General features: G+C 38.5%; 1 protein-coding gene across 2 annotated transcripts; it reads right to left on the reverse strand.

The window, feature by feature from the left end:
- Window positions 1-318: 318 nt before the first annotated feature.
- Window positions 319-21,008, reverse strand: smad1 (SMAD family member 1). Of its 2 annotated transcripts, XM_008420220.3 has the most exons (8): window positions 20,855-21,008; window positions 12,831-13,356; window positions 10,630-10,704; window positions 6,512-6,775; window positions 6,307-6,423; window positions 4,191-4,412; window positions 3,842-4,098; window positions 319-3,373 (listed from the first exon to the last, which is right to left on the reverse strand). In XM_008420220.3, exons 2-8 carry the CDS (start codon window positions 13,228-13,230, stop codon window positions 3,230-3,232), a joined length of 1,479 nt encoding a protein of 492 aa, XP_008418442.1. In that variant the 5' UTR covers window positions 13,231-13,356; window positions 20,855-21,008; the 3' UTR covers window positions 319-3,229. The 2 variants fall into 2 exon arrangements, with proteins under 2 accessions (XP_008418442.1, XP_008418459.1); XM_008420237.3 differs by lacking the exon at window positions 10,630-10,704.
- Between the last annotated feature and the right edge of the window lie 586 nt (window positions 21,009-21,594).

Below are 21,594 nucleotides of genomic sequence, written 5' to 3' on the forward strand. Positions count from 1 at the left end.
TGAAATCTGACCAAATTTCTCATTTTAGGTCCTTTTATATTTGCTAAATGCCACAGTAATGATAAAAACAAGTATGTCCGAGATTTATTTATGACTATTGCAGTGTTCCTAACGATCTTAACTTTCAGCGCCTTTCTACTCATACTGACCCATCTGGACCGAAATATTCACACATTTACACCAGATGCAGTATTGGTAGCCAAAGTGAGCTCCAACCTTCACACAAACATAATGCCTATTTGTAAGGCAGACACACAAAGCTTTCAACTTCTGAAAGTTTGCCCAGAAACATGTTGACACATCTAAAGAGGAAACCGGTTTTGTGATTAATGAAACAATTTTATTCAATCTTCCAGTAGAGACTTGATATTCATGGAATAAAACTGCTTTTCTGGGAGTTTTACAGAGCAAAACAGAAAAAAAAAAAACAATGAGGAAAAATTTGAAAGTGCAGACAAACCGAAACACGTTCAAAAAATACAAAAAAAGAATGTTATGAGTAAATCAGTTCAGTTGCAAAGAGGATTGCTAAAAGCAAGAAAGAAACAAATAGCAAAATCTGTATTTAATAAAAAACACGATGGGACAGTAACATATTTTTCTCAGTTACTGGTTAAAATCTGAATGCTCAACATTTTCCCTTAAACATTATTTCAATACGCTTTGTTCAGTAACTTTAATAAGAGAATGAGCAGTCACTGAATATTTACACAACCTTTCAAAAGTGTTTAAAAACAAAACAAATATTCCTACAGGTTTTATTGAAACTTGAAGTCAAATGATGCAGAAAATTATGTGAGTTCATGTGTAAAAACAGCTTTAAAAACCAGCCTTCAGAACAAAACCACATAAAAAGAAACAGTTGGGACCGTATGGTACTGAAGGAGGACTAAAGGGTGAGTTAAAAATTAAAACAGACGTACTAGCAATTCAATAAAAATGTGTAAGTAATGTAACAGGATGAAACAGGTGGGTGGAAACAAAGAGCGCTTTCAAACATAAATTTCAGCTATTACATACACATAAATCCAGTAGGTATTTTGGTTAAAATCAAAAATTTGCTGCAGTATCTTTGTGACAATCAGTCCCATGTTGACATAGTAGAAGCATAAACTATGCTCAGAATGGGTAAAAACCGAGGCAACCAGAAAATAAACATTTGAAGCATCTAAGGAAAACTTATGCCACTCTGGAAGTAAAGAAAGTAGCAGAGATATTTAACACAATGTTACTTTTTTGCAACTTTTAGGATACTTTCCAGAACCAGCAGGTTGCATTGCTAACACTTAAAAGTGTATTCTTTTCCGTTTTTCTTAATTAATAACAGGGGATTTCTGAGACTTTCAGGTTACTTTTCAACACGTATCAGAAAATAACATACATTTCAGGGAATCTTACCTGAATATTTCAGAAATACATTTTCAGCTAAAAAAAATGACCTATAAGTTCTTTAAAAGTAACTTTTAAGGCCTGAGGAAGAATCCTGTAAGCTCCAGAAAGTTGCATGTATGTTCCAGTAACATAACCCTTGAGTTTCAAAAGTACTTTTTAAATTTCAGAAAAGAGTAACCTGTAAGTCCTAGGAAAGTAACCTGTAAGTTCCAGGAAAGAAACCCAGTAAGCACCGAAAAGTTACTTCAAAGTAACCTGTAAATTCAAAGAAAGAAACCCTGGAGGTACAGTAGAGTTACTGGAAAGTAACTTGCAAATTTCAAAAATACTTTTCTGGTTAAATTTTCAAACCAGAATCTTTGATTCTGAGCAATAAATCTGTAAACTTCATTAAAGTAACCTCTAGGTTGCAGGGAGAGTTTAAAAAACATTTTATGAAAAACGAAACATCATTACTCCTCATCAACAGTGTTTATGTAATTACTCTCAGTACCAGGAGGGTAAAATGCTCCAGGATGGAACTTTATATTTAACAGCTAAAATGGATCATGAAGTGTTTCCAAACCCTTTGAATGACGGTGTGAATCCCCAGTGCTCCCACATCAGACACCATTCTGCTGTAGGCTAAAACCACAAAAGAAAAACTAAACCTCCTCTTGTGTTTTGTCTCAACTTCATGTCATGTTCAGCTACCATTCTTATGCAACGCCACACTAACCAAAAGATGCTCTGCAAATCCAGACAGCACATATTCTAATGGTGAAAACATCTACACAGTAAACAAAGTGTAACAAGATGACGATGAAAGTTTGTCTTTATCTTGTGAAATACTATTTAAGCCCCATGCTCCACCCACAACCAGACACTTTGCACTTTTAAACCCCTCATTTTGTCTTTGTGTGACTAATTATGATTTCTGATGGCATAGCATCAATTCATTTACCAAAAATATCCACCACTGTACTCTGCACAGCAAAAACACAGGATTTTACCAAGTATTCTTGTCTACTTTCTAGAACAAATATCTTGGTACACTTGAAATAGGACAAAACTAACTTACAAGTAACTTTTCAGCAAGATTTAGGAGCTTGGTTTAAGTCAATAGTCCCTTAACATTGGTTAAAAAAAGTTCCACTGGCAGATTATTTCACTAATAACAAGACATTTATTCCATATTATAAGATAAATAATCTGCCAGTGGAAATATATTTTTTTAAGGAAATGACGACGTAAAACAAGCTTCTATTTCTTGCTGAAATAGTTTTGCTTCAAGTGTACAAAGATATTTTTGCTAGACCAAAACCACTTGATAAGATTCTGTGTTTTTGCAGCGTTGGTACATTTGATGCCAATTCCACTTATTCAAGCAGAAAACATCAGAAAACTGCAAATTTGATGACTTGGAATGATGAACTGTTGCAGCAACACAAATACAGCTGTATTGTTAAGGGAATATTGAAATGCAAACTAGATTTCGGTCAGAATAACAGAACAATGAATAAAGCACTTGTAGCAGGAAGATACCAGAGGAGTTGTTTGCCTCAATTATTACAGTTGGTCACAAAGATCAAGTATCTTCCAGTTGCGTCACACTCACGTTGCTTCCTCCTCTCCCAACCTGTTCATGTGTTCAACTCGGATGTCCTTCAAGTAGAAGCGCCGTGTAACAATCCACCTAACCTTACTGGTCCCAGACCAGCTTAAACTCCCATCAGTTACAGACAACAGACTGGACTACAAACCAGTCTGGGACCAGTTAGCTGCTATTCTCGCTACTTGGACCAAGATGCTGGGGTGCGGACAGCCACGTGGCTGAGGAGCCTGGGGTTACTGGAGCCTATGAGACAGAGGAAATGGGGTTGTGGGGGGAACCCATCTGGGTCAGGACTTTATCCAGCCACTGCAGCGGACCGTGCAGGTGGATCTCAATCCAGCAGGGCGTGCTGGTCACATCTTGACGGTGGTACTCGGCTCCCCAGCCCTGAAATGCAGGATTGTATTAAAGCTTCCAAAGTAGAACTGTTCAGACAGCATCGCTTAAAAACATTCATCTCCCTTCAACTTTTTCACATTTTGTCACTTTGTTTTTAGTGATGTCAATCAACCAAGACAAAAAATATCTTGTTTTCATTTCAATTATTGCTTCTGTGAGCTGATCTGGATTAAAGGGTAAATAGATGGAAGCTGTGAAACACAGTCGAACAAGATGGCTGCTGCGGGTGAGCAAACCTCACTTTGAAAAATGGAAACTCAAGAAGTGCATTGGTGAAAAAAAAAATAATCCAGATTTTCTGAAAATTAAATCTTCAAAACAGAAAATTTGATTAATCAGTAGAATCAATGTATTTCTTAGGCCCACATAAAAGATTAGGAAAGTGACTCCCTCAAATTCAATACAAGTTTTAGTGATCAACTTGTTTTTTTCAGAGGGACATCTACAGCAGATTACCTTAACGAAGCTCATCCGGATGGTACACATCTTGGTGAGCTCATAGACGGCCTCGAAACCGTGGTTAACGGACTGGGCCAACAGCTCGGCAAACTCCTGGTTGTTGAAGATCTTCAGGCTACATCTGCTGGGAATCTTGCACACGGTTGTGGGGTGGAAGTTATGGTGGTAGTTACAGTTACGACTCTGGACGAAGATACTGCTGTCGCTCAAGCACTCTGCGTACACCTCCCCTCCAACGTAATACAGGTGAACGCCTGACAGAAACGTGATAACGGGCTTTTTAATTTCAAAAAGCACCAGCACTGTGGTACAGCTGAATGATGAACTGATTGTTCAGATGCTTCACCTCTGCCGATGTGCCGCCGGGTGTTCTCGATGGTGGAGTTGCGGTTGACGTTGGAGAGCAGGCCGAGGCAGAAGCGGTTGCGGTTGTTGGAGGGATCTGTGAAGCCGTCGACGAGAACGCTGGTGGAGGAAGCCTGAAAGGCCTCGCCAACACGATTGTTCAGCTCATAGTAAACAATGGAGCACCAGTGCTTTGGTTCCTCGTAGGCCACCGGCTGCACATCTGCACAGGAAACGCAAGCAGAGGGTCAGAGGAGGGAGCCAAGGTCAGAGAACAGCCAGACACAGAGGGAGAGAGACTTCTCTGAGCTGGAAAGATTGTTTTTAATTCCAGCTCATCCACGTAATTATTCCAAACTTTCTCAGGAATGTTTCAGAAGTTGTTTCTACTGACTTTAGAATGATAACCGGATATTACTACGAGCGGAAGTTTTTAATACAAGTTCTGCTCTGAATTTGTTGTTCTTTCACCAAATGGCATTTCTTAGAGGCTGTACTCTCCAGTTACAGTTAGCAGTTAATCGTATTACTAGATTACTTAATTATTTGAATAATCAGTTCTTCACAATGAATCTGATTAAAGTTTCAAAAGCTGATGAGTAGCTTTGTCATTCTTGTTGCGCTCTAAAAGGTGCAGCCTGTGTTTTGTGGTGTGATCCTGTAGCGTTCTGGGCCATTCCAGGATGACCTCCCCCTTATGGAAAGAAGAATAAATCATGTTTATCTAGGTGCAACCCCCCCCCCCCCACCCCTTCCCAAACTTCCTCTCCAGTGTGGCACAGGCTGGCAGGTGTGTTTTGTCTTTCTCCTTCCCAGAGCTGATCTACAATAGAAACCTGCTCCACCGTACAGGATGCAGCTTGTGGAAAAGGAAAAAAAAGAAAAACATCAACACTCCTCCGACCTCCCGTTACCAGCTAACAAAACTTTCAGCGCCTCTTCCTGCTACTGCTGCAACCGGACGAGGACAAATCTGTGAGCTTAAAGTGAATGATGATACAGAAGTACAAATAATGTACTTTATGGGCCATAAAAAGGAGATAAAAGTTCAGACAAAGGTTTTAATACACTCCCTGCCCAGTCTGTGGTGAGTCAGATTTAATTCAAAACCAACTCCTAAATGTTTTCTAATTTTGTGTGCTAAAACATTAAGACCATGAAGCGTTTGTTAACAAGCTGCATAATGTAAATCAGTGATTATTTTCAAAATCAGTGGCAACTCAGGCGTAAACTAAAACAGTAAAACATGAATCGGGTAAAGACTTATTTTCCACTGGCTTTAAGCAATAAAGCTACTTGGGGTGGGTGATATCAACTTTAGTTTACTTAAGATATTTTGTGGTATTTGTTATGATGATGATAAAAGTGATGATAAAAAATTTATTGCAGTCTTCTTTGGCAAAAGTCTATATGGCTTTATCTGCATATCAATAAGCAATGAATCAATTAATTGCATGATAAAGTAAAATGAGCTCAATAATGTCCATTCTGATGATCAATATTTTTTAAAGGAAGTTTTGTTTAGACCTTATTAATCCATTTTTTATGGTTTTGGTTGTGTGTGGTTTTTATTTATTGTTTCTGGTTGTCGTCGTTTATTTTCGATATTTAAATCAATGTCTTGCAGTTGCAATGTACAAAATTCAAGTTTATTGTTCTTTGAGAAGGCAAACTAGCAATATTATGCCATTATTACTATTATATTAATTGAAAATAGTCTCATTTCAACAATATTACTATAAATCATAATTTCTGGGAAAATTTCCAGCAAGTTGTTGTCATGGCGGACCTGCATAGAAAAACACTTCATTTATTCATATTTTTAAAGATATTGATATTTATTAATGCTCTAATGGAGAGGTGTAAGAAGTGCTTACAGTAATGAAAATCCATATTTTTAATTTAACCTACCCAAAATGTAGTTTCGTTGCTGATAGACATAAATATCTAAAAGCTAAAACAAACTCAGTTTATTTTTACTATGTGGAAAATTAAAACCACTAAGCTAAGATAAATGATTATTGCACCAAGCTATTAAAGTAGAGGTAATAAGTAAATATTTTCATTAACGATGTACGAGCCCTGCACATCATAAGGATGTGTGAGCACATCATTACCTGCCCGGTTGTTTGTCTCTGTAGGCAAAGGTGGAGCCATGAGGTTGATGTCCATTGGCTGAGGACAGTCCTGCGTCATCTGCTCCTCTGGGGGCATGTAAGCAGGTGGGGGGGTCTCTACATGAGGCAAAAAAAGACCCAGAATGATGTGAAAAGTGATTAACTGTGGCGCATTGTGGAGGAAACGGAGACTCATCGCTCCTACCAGGCATCTGGAACGGACTTCCCGGATCGGAGCTGGATGGCGAGTGAGGGAAGGTGGTGCTGCTGCCACTTCCGGGTGAGCTTGGAAAGCCGTTTCCCGGAGAATGAGGGAAAGGAACAGTGTTTGCCTGAGTGAAGGATTCTGGGAAGGTGGCGTTCTGGGGCATGTGCGGCTCGTTCTGCTGAAGCGGGTTGCGGAAGCGAGGCAGCATCGTGTGCTTGGCGTTGAACTCGCTGTTCCTCGGTACCAAAACAGGAGGCAACACTGAGAGAAGAAAAATAATACTTCAGTTTGTACACTGTTGATGACATAATGTTGGCCGACAATCTCTCTACAAGTAAAGAGCTCCAATTGTTTGGAAAAGATCTACAATAACAAGGTATAACATTTTCCTCTTCAGTGTATCATTTAATTTTTTTCATAAATGAACAATGATGCCACCATTCTAACATTGGTCAGTACCAACACTGATCAATGTGTTAGTGCTGACCAGATCAAATCAGATCAGATAAGTTGGGGGTTCAGTAACCTAGTAGTTGAAAAGACTCCACAAATACAAGAAAACATGTATGTCATCACAATCAGACACAGAATAGCTCAACAGTCTCGCAAAAGTATTCGTAATGCTTTAATTTTCCCTTATTTTGTCATGTTGTACCACAAACTTAGCATCAGCCTTAGTGTTTTCACACTGTAGACTCGGTTTTTAGTGGCTGTAGGATTTAACATTTTTCACTGGCAGAAGGCCAAGAGTTGCTTCTCCCAAAACATTTGTTTTGGCTATTTTTACCCAGAATGCCCTGCGTTGTAGTCCACTTCCTGCTTTTGGCTCAATCTCCAATCTGCTTAGCATTCAGATATGCATCAGCACTGCAGCGATGCTTAAAAAACCTGACCTGCCAATTTTGATTTTGGCTGATATGAATTTTTTTTGTCTGAAATTTTGCTAAATATAGCAAGAAAATTACTGAATTTGCAACAGTGGGGTGAATATTGTTAACTGTAAATGTGCAGACCTGAACTGGTGGGCCGGTCTGTCAGTCACACCTCTTACTGTAGAGCAAAAGAGGACAGTGCTGGAAATATTAGTTTAATTATGCTAGTTTTAATGCTAGCTTTAACTTTAGCACATGGTAAAATATTAGACTGATCCTGATTGTTTTGAGTAGGCCTCAGTTTAGGTTAGATTTAGACTTAGATAGTTTAATCAATATATAACTTAATCAGTATATAAAAAACTACTAATTAGACAAATTTCTATAAAATTGTGATCATTATATCTAAGAAAATGATGTGACTTTATGCATTTAATTGTTTGAATAAATTCTGGATGATTGTGAAGTTAAACAGTGACTTTTGTTTTTGTGGTTTCACTTTTAAACACGACATTAAAGGACCTGGGGAGACGAGATAACAACGAGCAACAGGTAGTAAATATCTCGTTTTTCAACAACATAGACTGATTTTTAAACCTTTGCTGAGGAAGATGAGATTTGGGGATGGGCTTCATGTGTAAGTATCGGCCAATCATGATCCCCCAAAATTAAGGAAATCGCCGCCCAGAAATCAGTTGGACAATAAATGCATCCTATATTATACATGTATATGATGTAAACAGCAATGCCAGAGATGCATTCAGTTTACAGCAAGTGTGTGAATGAAATAATGATCGGGCTGCTGATCGCAGCCAGTCAACATTGTTAGTAGAACTAGAGGACCCCAAAACCAAATTTCGCTTAGGGCCCCATGGAGGCTTGGGCCAGTCCTGATCGGTTCACAACAGACGTGACTTACAATCACATGCATGCGAGCTCAGATTAAACCCTGATGTCTTTCTGCTGCTCTCCATGATCCAACATTCTGAGCGCAGATGTCGCTGCATTTTTCAAATGTCAGCTTCCAGGCAGTTGGTCTGAGCCAGCAGTATTTGGCTCCGACTCTCAGGTTTCTGCCCTGAAAGTTTGTGCGAGATGAGGCATTCTTGTGGAATTCATCACTTGTGGTGAATATCCCGGCTGATGGCTATTCAGGTGCAGCGGAAACCACAGTGATACAATCCGCTTGCGTCTATAAATACCTGGGTAGATACAGAAAGCTGGAGCTGACATTTTAGATGAGGCTGATACATCAGAGGAGAAGTTATTTTAAAGGTTAAAAATTGATGTTCAAGCAGCGAGAGGAGGTTGACGGGGTGTGTGTTTGCTAGTGTGTGTGTGAGATGGGGGGCGTGAACAGACAGGTAGTCTGGAGTTGAATCCCCTGAGCTACTCGCCGCTAAAACTAAACGTGTGCAAGGCAGGCAGCGAGTCTTTCCTCCCTTTGTGTGTGAGCAACTGTCTTCCTGTTCCTCACAAAACCTCATGCAATCAAGAATCAAGTGTGTGTGTATGCGTGTGTGTATGCGTGTGAGGGTGTGTGTGTGTGTGTGAGCGCAAGAGAGATCTGGTGAGTCTAGACTGTGTGTAAGTGAATGAGCACGTGTGCCTTTGTATCAATGTGTGCAGAAGAAGGGGGCTTCAATTTGAAGCATGCGTATAACAAAGCCCCCCGTTCTCCCTGACATGGAATTTCCTGCTACAAAAACACATCAAAGAACACACACACGCATACACACACATTTTTACCTATATTACAACTTCACATTGACTTTGACTCATTCTAGTAGCTGCATCAACTGCCTAATCCTAACAATTACAACTCAATTCAAAACTACATTATTAATCCCAAAGAGAAATGAAATGTTGCTGCTAAAACTCATGTAATTTTCTTTAAAAAGTTGCTATAGGTGCTGATGGCTACAGGTAGGGAGGATTTCCTGCAGCAGTTTATATTACAGTGGCTCTGAAGAAGCCCCTGACTGAAGATACTGCTGTTTTATAAAAGTCTGATGATTGAAGTAGCTGATGGTTTTCTGTAGAGATGCAAATCTTTCAGCCAATTTGATTTAGATTTTTAGGCTCACAATTCAATACAGTAAACAATTTTTCTATTAAACAATGGCTGAGAAGAGGAAAGGACTGTAACCATAGCATTTATTTAAAACAACTCTACAAGGTTGCATACTGCATCAAATTCCATCAGTTTACAAACAAGTTTGTGCATAAAACACTGTAACATAAATGACCAGTATTAGTTTAGCTTAGCTGTCAGATTTTTTTCTTAAATAAAAAATATAGATCAAAGAATTACCGCACTGTAAAGCACACCTAAAAACCTTCAATTTCCTCAAAAGCCGACAGTGCGCCCTAAAATCCGGTGCGCCTTATATATCGACCAATATTGAGCCACAACAGGTCTAGCAACTACGACTTCATTTTCCCCCGTAGAAGAAGAAGTGCGCAGTGCATGCTGGGATAGTTGTCAGAACTCTGGTTTGTTAATAAGGTTTGATAATACATTTAAAGCCAGGGGGGGTGGAGGGGAGGGGAAGAGAGACAGAGGCTGCAGGCAGCGTGTCAGTTGGTCTGTGTTACCCAGAAAGCAGTTGGGCGCAATATCACAACACCAACACCGTGAGTGAAACGACTGGGGCAGACTACTATATAAAGTACTTGGGGACAATTTCTTTATAAATGTGGATGTGTAATAATAGAGTATGGAACAAATTGGCAACCCAAACTGAAGCGTCTATTCTATGCGCCTTGTATATGAAAAAAGTCTTAAAATAGGCCATTCATTGAAGGTGCGCCTTATAGTGCGGAAAATGCAGTACTCAAAATACTGCATTTTCCGCAGCTGTAAAGACAGTTGCACACATTTAAAAATCGATTTTTAAGAATGATTCTCTATAGAATACATTTTTTTCTGCATTTCTAATTGTCCGTTATTTTCTTGATTTTTATGAAGAGTCTTTCTTTGCACTTCCAGAGGTTCTACAGCAATCTTCAGAACAGAACCAGCATTCTTCACTTAGTGCGACACTTGACCTTCTGAAGTGTCACACTACACTAACCATCACCAATACATTCCTATGCCAACCTTAACCAAAGCCTAATTCACACACCTGTAAACCAAACTTACAAAACAACAACTACAACAACCCATGTTTATCAAGAATCTAACATAGAATCTATACCATTGTCCTCAGGTATGTAAAGCAGAAGTAGCCTATGTTTTACCTGATGGGGTATAAAGTTGCTGTTGCTGCTCCTGCTGCTGATAGTGCTGGAGGGCATGGCTGTATTGATCTGAGACTGTAGACATTAAAAAGACCATAGGAGAGATGGTCACTGATTCAAGAAGTGTTATGAAGTACATTATGAAATAATTTCTATTCATCCGTGTCTCACTAAATAAACCCTAATATCTGACTGGTTAAACTGCACAGCAACTTTAAAGTAGACTGCTTTAAAGATCAAAATATCTCAGAGGGGTGAACTCTACTTTTCTAGGACCTCTGGGAAAAGTAGTCATAAGTTGGAGAGATACAATAAATTCATGAGATCTTGTACTTTTCAACAAGATCTTGAGAAAACTCATCCATGCGCTTATCTTTAGTCGAATTGAAACGTTGAGCAGCAGCATTCAGTTTTTATGCTTCTCTGATCTGGAAGAAACTTCCAGAGAACTACAAAACTGCTGAAACGCAGTTCCTTTAAATCAATGCTAAGAACCCATTTGCTTAGAGAAGCCTTCAGTTAATAACTGTAACATCATAAACTGTAGTCGATCTTTCAAAGTGTCATCATTTCCTTTACTTTGCCACTTTGTCATGTTTTTTTCTTGTTTGTTGTTTTATTTTCCTTTTTCCTAATCATGGAAAGCTCCTTGAATTGCCTAGTTTCTGAAAATATGCTATACAAATAAACTGCCTTTCCTTCAGCACACAGCCATTAAGTAAAAATATGAATACAATTTCCAATATAAATAAAAAATATATTTTAAGTCATATTTTTATTATCATAATTAAGATATTTTACTTTAATGAACAAATCAGACTCAAGTTTTATTCAGATTTCCACATGTATAAATATCAGTTTTGGGATATTTTGACTTACTGAATTGTGGCATGTTTGGCTCTCCGTATATGCTGCAGTTAAATGTTATTACAGTTAGACATTTTTTGGATCGGAACGCCAAGTTTTGGGCTGAACCTTCCTTTAGCAGCTGAGGGTCTACAGAAACATCTTCTTTCTGTTGACGGCTGCTCACCTCCAGCCCACATCCTGTTACTTCACACCTGGTAGTAACACTGTGTAAAACGGTGAGAACGTAGAGGAAAGCGCACACCAGAGGAGTGCGTTTCAAGGCGATTTAGCGTGATTTGTAGTTAATTGTACTCAACTTATTGGCGATATCAAAGAAAGCCGTCTGCTAGGAGATGTTATGTTCTCATCATACTTCAACGCTTTTGGGGAGCTTCTTACTAACACCAACGCCTTCTTTCAACACCAGAGACTTGATGTCTTTTAACATAAGTGACTCATACAATAACAATATTCTGTCCTCCACTTAGACATTTTTATTTTTAGGCAGTACAATATGCTGTACTGGACTGAAAATAAGGGATAAAAGAGCCAATGTCCAGCGAAAAGGAACATCACTTTAAAAGCTAACAAATCTGACTCACTCATTTGAAGTATGAAGAAACTTGTTGATTTATAATTTTTGTCATTACATTTTTCAACAAAAATAGTTCAGAACATAAAGGAAAACAGTTAACCATCAAGTGCACCAACTAAAGTATTCTAAATGGAAATTAAAGGAAATGTTACATTAAAATCACATTAGTAAATTTTTGTTGGTTTTATTTTCTGCTCGATTGTCGTAGGAATATGGATTTAAATCTGTTGTGCTTCTAAAAACATCTAGTACTTTATAATGAATAATAGGGGTGGGTCGATTTATCAGGGCCGATTTCCTTCATTTTGGGGGATCGGTGATCGGCCGATCTTATCCCCAGATCTCATCTATCTCAGCAAAGGCCTAAAAATCAACAACTGTCCTCTTCTGCTCTGCTCTGAGACAGTTTGACTGACAGACCGGCGCACCAGGTCGTGTCTGCACGTTTTCAGTTAACAACAGTTTCCCCACTGTTGCCAACTCAGCAACTTTATTTCTATATTTAGAAACATTTCAGGTAAAAAATATTTGGTATCAGCCAAAATTGGAACCGGCAGGTCCAGGCTTTTTAATGACCGGTAATCTGTGATTGACCAGGAAACTGCAATTGGTTCTCCACTATCAAATAATAATAATTTAAAAAAAAACAACCCTTCTGTAAATTTTCTGCTTCTGTATTGAAACTTGTTGGGGAGTAAAAAGTGACAAACCCAAAATACTGTAATTCAACCGCCGCTTTGAGACTGATATTTCTCACCTGGACTGTCCACTCTCTTGTAGTGGTAGGGGTTGATGCACACGTCCTTCTGTTTGGAGCCGAAGGGATACTCGCAGCATTCCAGCGCCTTCAGCTCGTGGTGGGACTGCAGGTCAGGCCAGCGCCACACCCGGCAGTAAATGACATGTGGCAGACCCTTTCTGTGGGACACCTGCAGCCGTCCGTCCAGCGAGCGAGGGATGGTCACGCAGTTACTGGGCTGACCGGGGCAGCTGAGCGCCCGTTCCAGCTCCTCCATGGCTCCCTTCTTCTTTTTCAGTTTCTTAACTAGAGCATCCACAGCTTTTTCCGCCCACTTCTCCTCTTCATCGCCCTGCTTCCAGCCCAGCAGCCGTTTGACGGCCGGGCTGGTGAAGGAGAAGAGCGAAGTAACATTCATGGTGACTAATTTTCCCTCCTGAAGTCGCCAAAAGAAGCAGCAGAATGAGCTAGAAAAGAGGGACAGATTGTCTGATTCTTGGATTTCTTTTTTGTTCCCCCAAGTACTTCCCAAGTTTCCAAGGTCCTGCAAGAAAGAAAAAAGGTTTTAGAATGAAGCTATAAACTGAAAGATAAATAAATAAATCTTGTAGTTTTCTTTTCTACAGCAGAAAGGTAAAGTTAAAAGTGATTCCTGCAGCCACAGCTGTCAGTCATGAGTTCGGGGAAAGTGGCACCGCTCTGTGAACATCAGCCTGACATTCTTCAGATAGCTTCCTGTCCGTATGACTTGTCACATTACCACCAATTATTAATGTCACTTACAGGAAGAAGTCTGCATACTGCAACCTCCACAACCTGCAGAATGAGGTATTTCATACTCAGCACCTCTTGATGTTCCACTACACAGTAGGGATGCAACTAACAATTACTCTAGCTATTGATTAATCTATTGATGATTCTTCTGATGATTAATTGGATAAAAACATTGGCACATTCTGCTGATTTTCATTTGACTGCTTCTGCTTATTTTGTACAATAATAGAAAAGCATAAAAATTACAAATAAACTAATAATTAAATTGCTTTAATAAAAAAAATTTAAAAAGAAGCCTAAAAGTTAGTGTGTGGTTAATCATTTGTAGCAAAGAATGTGTCTGCTGCCAAAATAAAATACTTCTGTCAACATGTGAAAAGATCAGACGGCTCTGCTGGATTTAACATCAATACAATCTAGGACTTATCTGTTAGTTATTGTTTTCTGATTCATAAATGAATAGCAAAAGGTGATTAACAGGAGATTTTTAATAGGATCAGATGAAGCAAAAACTGCATCACATGAGGTGTGTTCTGGGTAGAACACGTTCAGTGGTTTTTTTTTATCTTAAATGCAAAATCTATATTTTGAGATTAGAATTTTTGTAACTTGTCATTACATGACAAAAATATATATTAGAGTTTTGGCTTAATTACTGCTCTAAATATGTCGTTCAAATGACCTTTTTTGAGTTTGTTTATTTCAGTCAACGATTAATCAATTACTAAATTAGTAGACAATTATTTAAATAACTGATCCATCGTGATTAATGCGATTAATCATTTCAGCCTTAATCTGTTGTGACTTCAATATTTTGCAGGCTTGTAAACCACCAAGCATTTGACAAGTAATTGTAAGTAAATTCTCAATTCATTTTTTTTATTTAGCAAACAGATTAGCTTTAATTTAGTAAATTACACAACCTGTGAACACCAACCATGTGTTTGTGTAGGACAATAAAAGGGAAGTGACATGTGGACCCCTGAAAAAAAAGTGCCTTTTTCCAAGAAGAAGACTAAACAAAACAGGCATTGTGCAAATTGTACTGCTATAGTAATACTATCTTTAACAGACTGAAAACATATGAAGTCTCTGAAGAGGCTAAATAATGCAAAGAGCCAAAATAAAACTTCTCAACATTGCCAAAAAATTCTAAACTTAACATTCAAAGGCAACTACAGGTTCCATTACAATAAACAATCCTTAGGTACTGAATGAAAACTTCCTGATAGCATGGCGGCTAGCTGATTACTGCTAGTTCTGATTGGCTGTTTCTGACTGAGCGGAGTAATTATGCAGAGCAGGGAGGAGATTGATTTTTTTTTTTTGAGATTATTTATATCATGTTAGGACAGCGAAAGTTTTAATACATATGTAAAATGTATTTTTTTAAGCTAGATGCTGCAGCTTTAAACAGAGGTTCGGTGTGAGAGTCACTACCAGGTGGAGCAGAAGCGAAGCTCCGTCTGTGAAATATTACTACCTGTAGCGTAGCAGCGGTTCAACAGCGAGAGCAGAACCAGCGTCTTACATTGCAGCTCAAAGACTTAAATTATTTTTCGGGTTATTTGTTTAGCTTTCTGACCGTCATGCTAATGTGTTTTCTATCTTTGTCATCAGGGTGTGCAAGACTCAATATAATGCAGTCTGATGTAAACAAATGCTGAATAACCTGCAAGATGAACTAGAAACATGCTTTGCAAAAGTATAAGTAATATCCACAGAATTCAATATAAAAAAGTGCAGGATTGAAAAATGAAATGGATTTTTACTTTTGACAAATAAAAATCTGATTCTATTCAGAGTCAATACTTTGTAGAACCAACTTTCCCTGGAAAGTTTCAAATCTTTTAAAGTTTTCTCTCCTAGCTTTGCACACGCCGACACATTTTCTGCTCATTCCTCCCAGTATTTAGCTTCATCCAACTTCCTATTAACTTTGACCAGCCTTCTTTATCCCTGCTAATGAAACTCATCCCCCCAGCATGATGCTGGCACCACTATAATGTGTTTTCAGGGGGATGTGCAACATTTTCTTTCTTCCACACAGTGTTTTTGCATGACTCTGTTTGTTACTAAAGCTCTCTAACAAACTGCTGAGGCCTTCACAGAACAGCTGTATTTATACTACAGCTGCACAAAAGATTAAATTGCAACCATCACTTTATCCATATGTGCAATATTTACATTCCAGCAGTTTCTACTTTACTTCTCAAAACAATACACTGTATTTTATTTAAGGCTATCAGTGGGATGAATACAAACAAAAATTAATAAAAACAATAAATCTAGAACTTCACAATTATGCATTACTTTTCTGTTGCTCTATCACATAAAATCCCAGGAAAATATATTAAAGTTTGTGGCTTTAGCAAGAAAAATATTGTGGAAAATGCATTTTAATATATTTACAAATTACAAAGTCCCCAAAATAAAACCAAACTTTTCAAAACAATTCACTAAAACCATGTTTTTGCCACATGTGGAATCTGGTTCTGAGCCAATAAAATGATCACATGATTTATCCATTTTTGGTATTTCGCAGTCAAGCATCCTTGGATCTACAACATATTTTTCTGCCTGAAAAAAATAACATGTACCTTTCACCCCAACCGACTGCGAGGTTTGCTTCAATAAACTTCTGACTGAGTCATTTCACTTAAATATTATTACAAAATCTGACACCATCTCTGCTTTGTCAGACCTCAATTTCAAATGAAAAAGCAGATTGTGACATTATCACAGAAAAAACAGACACATCTGGAAGCAGCTAAGCATGAAGTGTAAAAGTTCAAGTTTTAAAACAATGTCACAGGTATATTGTATCATAAGAAGACATTTTAAGAAGCATCCAGCTAATATACATGTTTTGAAGGCTTCTCAGTAACAGCCAACGCTCTCAGAGGAATTCAAGACTAGCCGCATGAAAACAATTCCCCGTCTCATATGGAAGTTTGGACTGTAACATCTGGAAGAAAACTAACACAATCTTTTGCTATGATTCAGCTGCAGCTGGAGGCCATGTTTCCTGGATGTTTCCATCGCTGACAGTCAATCATATCTGACTGCTTGTCTCACCACAAGTGCATTCAGAGAGCCTGATGTGGCACTGTGATGCACATTAGGACAATGCTCTTCTACTGCTTCATCAGGGATAGTCAAAGTGCAACGGCGCCAATGTAGAGTCCTCTACATTTGGTTCATTTAGTATTTTTTTTCTTATTTCAGAACTATTGGTTGATAAATTTCAATACAATTCGTGTTTTCTGAAAAGTAACGCCAGATCTCTGATGCAACATTCTTGTTGCTGGGTTTGTTTGGCTGTGAGCAGAAATCCTATTTGTGATGACACATCGAAGTTTTACCAACCATTAAAGCTGACTGGACCATCTGGTCTGAAAAAGGTCAAATTTTTAATAATCTCACTACATCCCAGCACACAGGAATGCACAATATATTCTGAATATATTGTCATTGCGATATCAATATGTGCAATATACATGGCACAAAGGACTGTTGGAGCGCAATAACTGTTGGTTAATATTTTTAAAATTTCTGATTAATATTTTAATATGTTCATATGCTATATTTAGTTTTCAGTCAAACTAAATAGTAAATATCATAGTTAAGCCTTTAAATTAACTGCTTATATTGAAGTGATTCCTATATGTTGCCATGGAGCTTTAAACTTCCTCCTAGTCAACAAAGAACCAACAGATGCCAGCAGTGTCTTTAGAGCTGCTCTCTTCCCTATAAAACCTGAAACACTCACAATCATTTACGCAACAGACCCATAAAAAAAAAAAACCCTGACATTCCCTACAGCCAAGCCTGAGCGCAGCGCTTCCCTATTAGTTTAGCGGTAGCATGTTATGGTCATCAGTTAGCCCACTGGACAGAGACTGGAGATAATGGGAGCACAGAGTGGGATCATGCGACACAGGCAGGCGAGGGGTTTGACCCACCTGGTGCAAGCTGCTAGCCACTACACTAGCCACATGGATCACTTTGCACCGCTCCAATATCTGTTAATCAATTTAAGCCTGCGCTGTGTAGGATGAGGAGGCAGTAATGATGCTCTCTGGACCCTCCCCAGGGACAGGGCATTATGAAGAAGCTACATTATTTATCAGCAGGGTCCTAGATGGGGCGTCCATTAACCCTCGCTCAATGGAGTCAGCGGCTATAAACGGAGAAAAGCAGGAAGCGAGAGAGGGTGATAGATAAAGAGAAAGAGCAAGGAAGAATGGGGGGAAAAGATGAAGAGACAGAAAAAGAGTGAGAAAGTACGAGTTGTGCAGCCAAAGATGTATGACAGACGATCTGCAATCAGGGCTCATTACTGACGAACCAGACACTGTGTTTTATAAAATGGTAACAATTCAGTTAAAAAAATAGCAGAGAAGGAGATCAAGGCATCACACTGGGGAAACCCATGCATGAGTTTTATTCTTACAAAAAAACAGCTTTTAATTTTAATGTCTTGATTTTACCCACTAAATGTCATCGGCTGACATTTAACGAGCTTTATGGCATAACTAATATTTAACATCATTTCTACATCTTAAACTATTTTTCACAAAATTACAGAGAAAAGGCTGAGGTGATGTGAGTTTGTCCGGCTGTGTGGAGGAGAGTAGCACCACTTGTTGCTGCGCACGGCTGGTCAGCTGCTTAAATGAAAGCTGCTCTGCTTTTCAAGTTTTTCAAAGGGTTTGGTTCATTTGTCACAGTGCAATGTGAAAGCAAACTGCACCAACTGAAAATGTAACAACTTTGGTCAACAACTGAACGAGTCCACCAGGTGTACCCTAAAAGAGTTTAAAACAAAGATGTTTGATTGTTTAAAAGGAAAAAAACAACCATACGAGGTGGCGGACTCAACAGTAAATACCTCATTTGGTCTATGGAAGCCATCCCTTGCAGACAAGCAGTAATGCAGTAGCAGATGCAGATTCTTGCCATAGCCACTCAAGTCAATCCGGCAGTCTAAGAGCAGAGCTTAGAAATAACCACAGACAGGCAGGAGGTGTTGCCCTCCCTGACTAGACCTGGCATTGACCCAGGAGGCTCATTTTAGCCGCTGGGGTCACTCTTCCTGACAGACATGAACACAAACACAGATCCAGGGTCGGTAAAGATGAAATAAAGCCATCATGTCTCTTCAAACAAAGAACAATAGCAAAACCACTATGTTTTTCTGTGTTATTTGGAGGTAAATCATATTTTGCCTTACTGGATTCAGATTCTTTACATCCCAGACACAGCTGTCCACACATGACCACGGCAGACATAACTAGCAAACACATGGGTTTTCAAGCTGCCATGTCAAACACGCTTGGCACTCAGTGTTATGTTAGAGAGGACACCTCACCCCGTCACATCCAGTCTACCATATCAAACACCATGCAGACATACAAGAAGCGCTGCAACTTGGCATTGGTTTAGCGTTGTTCTCTGCAGATTGTTTTGTTACCATGTTACCATGCACAGATATAAACTGAAAAGATTACAACAATCACGTCTAATTTGTCAAAGAAACAAGTCTCAAAAAGCACTAAAAATGCTCCCATGCTTGAAAAAGCAGAGCAATGATCCAACTGGAACTGTAGCATGAACAAGGACAAATTCCTGTCCTTTGGGTAATCTGATATGTCATCCTCAATAATGTCAGCAGATCTAGGCTTAGCTGCTGTAGGTCCCTCACTTTGTTTTCCTCCGTTCTCTTGCAAAGACATATGAATTCACGGATACAGCAACACAACAAAACATATCCTATGATGTAAAGTCCCTGAAAAGGTCTTAGGAGAGCTGAGTGTACAAAAATACTAATGATAACGGTGGAAAAATTATGAAGAGATGCATAAGAGGAGGAATATTTTTGAAAGATTTCATGAATGACAAGACTGACATAGAAAAAAATATAATAATTACCCATAATTAACCTTAAATCTGTTGGCAGTGGAAAAATGCTAATTCTGAGTGTTTGGGGTTTTCTTTAATAAAATGTGTCAGCGTTTCTAAGCTATTATGCCTTGACTGTTATTTTTATATTTTGCATATAATGCACCCTATTTGTTTTGTTTACAAATAATTACAGGAAATATGAAGTTTGACTCGTGTTTACTTATTTCTTTTCTTGCTGTTAAACACAAATAAATTGTTATTCAGGCCCAGAATGAAAATCTAGGGAAAACCATCAAATTTGTTAGGTGTTTGAAACTAATGCTGCTAAACAACCAACTGCAGGCTCTACTCATGATAATTTACCTGCTTAAATTAGCTCGTTATACTTGATTGCTACTCCATATGGAGCGGAAACAAAAAAGGTGTAATATTCTGCACACAAAACACTTAACAGGTGAGCATTTTGTATATTGCTACCTACAATTTTGTGTCAAAATGTAATCAATGAATCAATACATGGCATTATTATAACTGTAGTAATCAATATATTTCATTACGTTTGCAGAAGTGGTATTAATTGTTGCTTTTATGTTTGAAATCAAAGCAATTAGACTATATGATGCACTTCTGTTTTAATCTGTGTAAATATGATGATACCCTAAAATTGGGATATTTTTACTCAAGGTTTGCATATCAGAACCTCAGAGGATTAATCAGTGAGTTTACATTTGTCACAGAGACATGGCTTAGTTCAGTCATTCATCCCCAAAGTGTTCATACTATTTAAATAATAATAAATTAAACATTACCACCTCAGATTGCAGACACATTCTTTATTTTTTAGGGCCTTTTTAGCACATATTTATAAGTTACTAAGACAAATTGTCATTTTGGATGTGAAGAAAATAGACGTGTAACACAGTAACACCACCAATTTATCGACATCCTGTAACTCAACATGCATTGATTCCCAATTGTTCTTTTTAAAGCTTCACATTTAGTTTGTACTTGGAATGGTTCCTTATAAACATTGGTAAAGATAAAAAAAACTTAAGTAACAGTGGAATCAGAACTGAATCGATATATATTTTACTGAAAGACCGCAAAATTAAAGTTTTAGAAGGCTAAAAGGCAACAGTTGTAGTAAAAACATAGCTAAATACGGCTCTAGTGTGACGATGTGAGCCAAAAAGGAAGAAGAAAAGTTTGAAGCTTTCCAACTGACACACAGCTGAGAGCTGCTGACCGTTGGGATCTACTTTCTCAGAAACGAAGCCGCGCAGAGTTTACCAAAAAGAAAACCTAGATGAAGAAACGTTCCGTTTGTGTTTAAATATAAATGAATAAAAGTTTTACACTACCTTTCCTGTCCCTGCCGCCCCGGCGCTGGGTCTGTATGCGGGCCCCTCCTCAGCGCTCCCACCGCCTCAGTTGAGTCTGCAGCTCGACCTGGCGTCAGAGAGTCGGCGGGCCGCCTCACTCTCCGCTGAGCGCCAGTATCACGCCGCGGGATGCAGCATCACCCCAGACAACAAGAGGACCTACATTTGTTTTTCTACATTAACATCTTCATTCACAGCAGGGCAATCATGGATTATGTAACTGTGAAACAATGCAGATTTCTCGCTAATTTACTCGAGGTTCTCATGAAGGGGGAGACTTTTTTCCTCCTCAGATTGTTTCCCCCAGGTAAAGTTGATGCAGTCATAAACAAAAGTTTGACAACTTTTTGATGTGTTGCTTTCTCCCTCTCCCAATCAAATGAAGCACATCCTATTATTTGTATTATGACAGTTTCAAATGGGACAAAACTCTTACTTTAAACTCTCCTGGCCTGGTAATAAATTTATTCTTAAAACTTAAAAATGTCTGCCGTTGATAAAGTCAGTTCTGTTTTCTGTAATTTTAGATTTGGCTTAGGTGGTTTCTGTTAACTCTTCCTCTCAGAAGAGTTAACAGAAACTCTTCTGATGTGATCAAATGTGATAAAAAGTGGTCCTATTTAAGAAATATTGTGTCCAAGAACACAGCCATGTCTTACACATGTTACCATCAAAGTTCATGCATGGTTATTCCTCTACATCAAGTATGAAACATTTAC

Source organism: Poecilia reticulata, chromosome 1, assembly GCF_904066995.2.
Source record: "Poecilia reticulata chromosome 1, P_reticulata-male-v2, whole genome shotgun sequence".
NCBI lineage: Eukaryota > Metazoa > Chordata > Actinopteri > Cyprinodontiformes > Poeciliidae > Poecilia > Poecilia reticulata.

Bases quoted from the DNA above. Each gene is read 5' to 3' on its own strand.
- smad1 (XM_008420220.3), bottom strand. From the start codon at position 13,230: ATGAATGTTACTTCGCTCTTCTCCTTCACCAGCCCGGCCGTCAAACGG. The intron at 10,705-12,830 runs GTGAGAAATATC...TAATGTCTACAG, and splicing joins CAAGAGAGTGGACAGTCCAG to TCTCAGATCAATACAGCCAT. The intron at 3,374-3,841 runs GTAATCTGCTGT...CCTGCATTTCAG, and splicing joins TCCGGATGAGCTTCGTTAAG to GGCTGGGGAGCCGAGTACCA.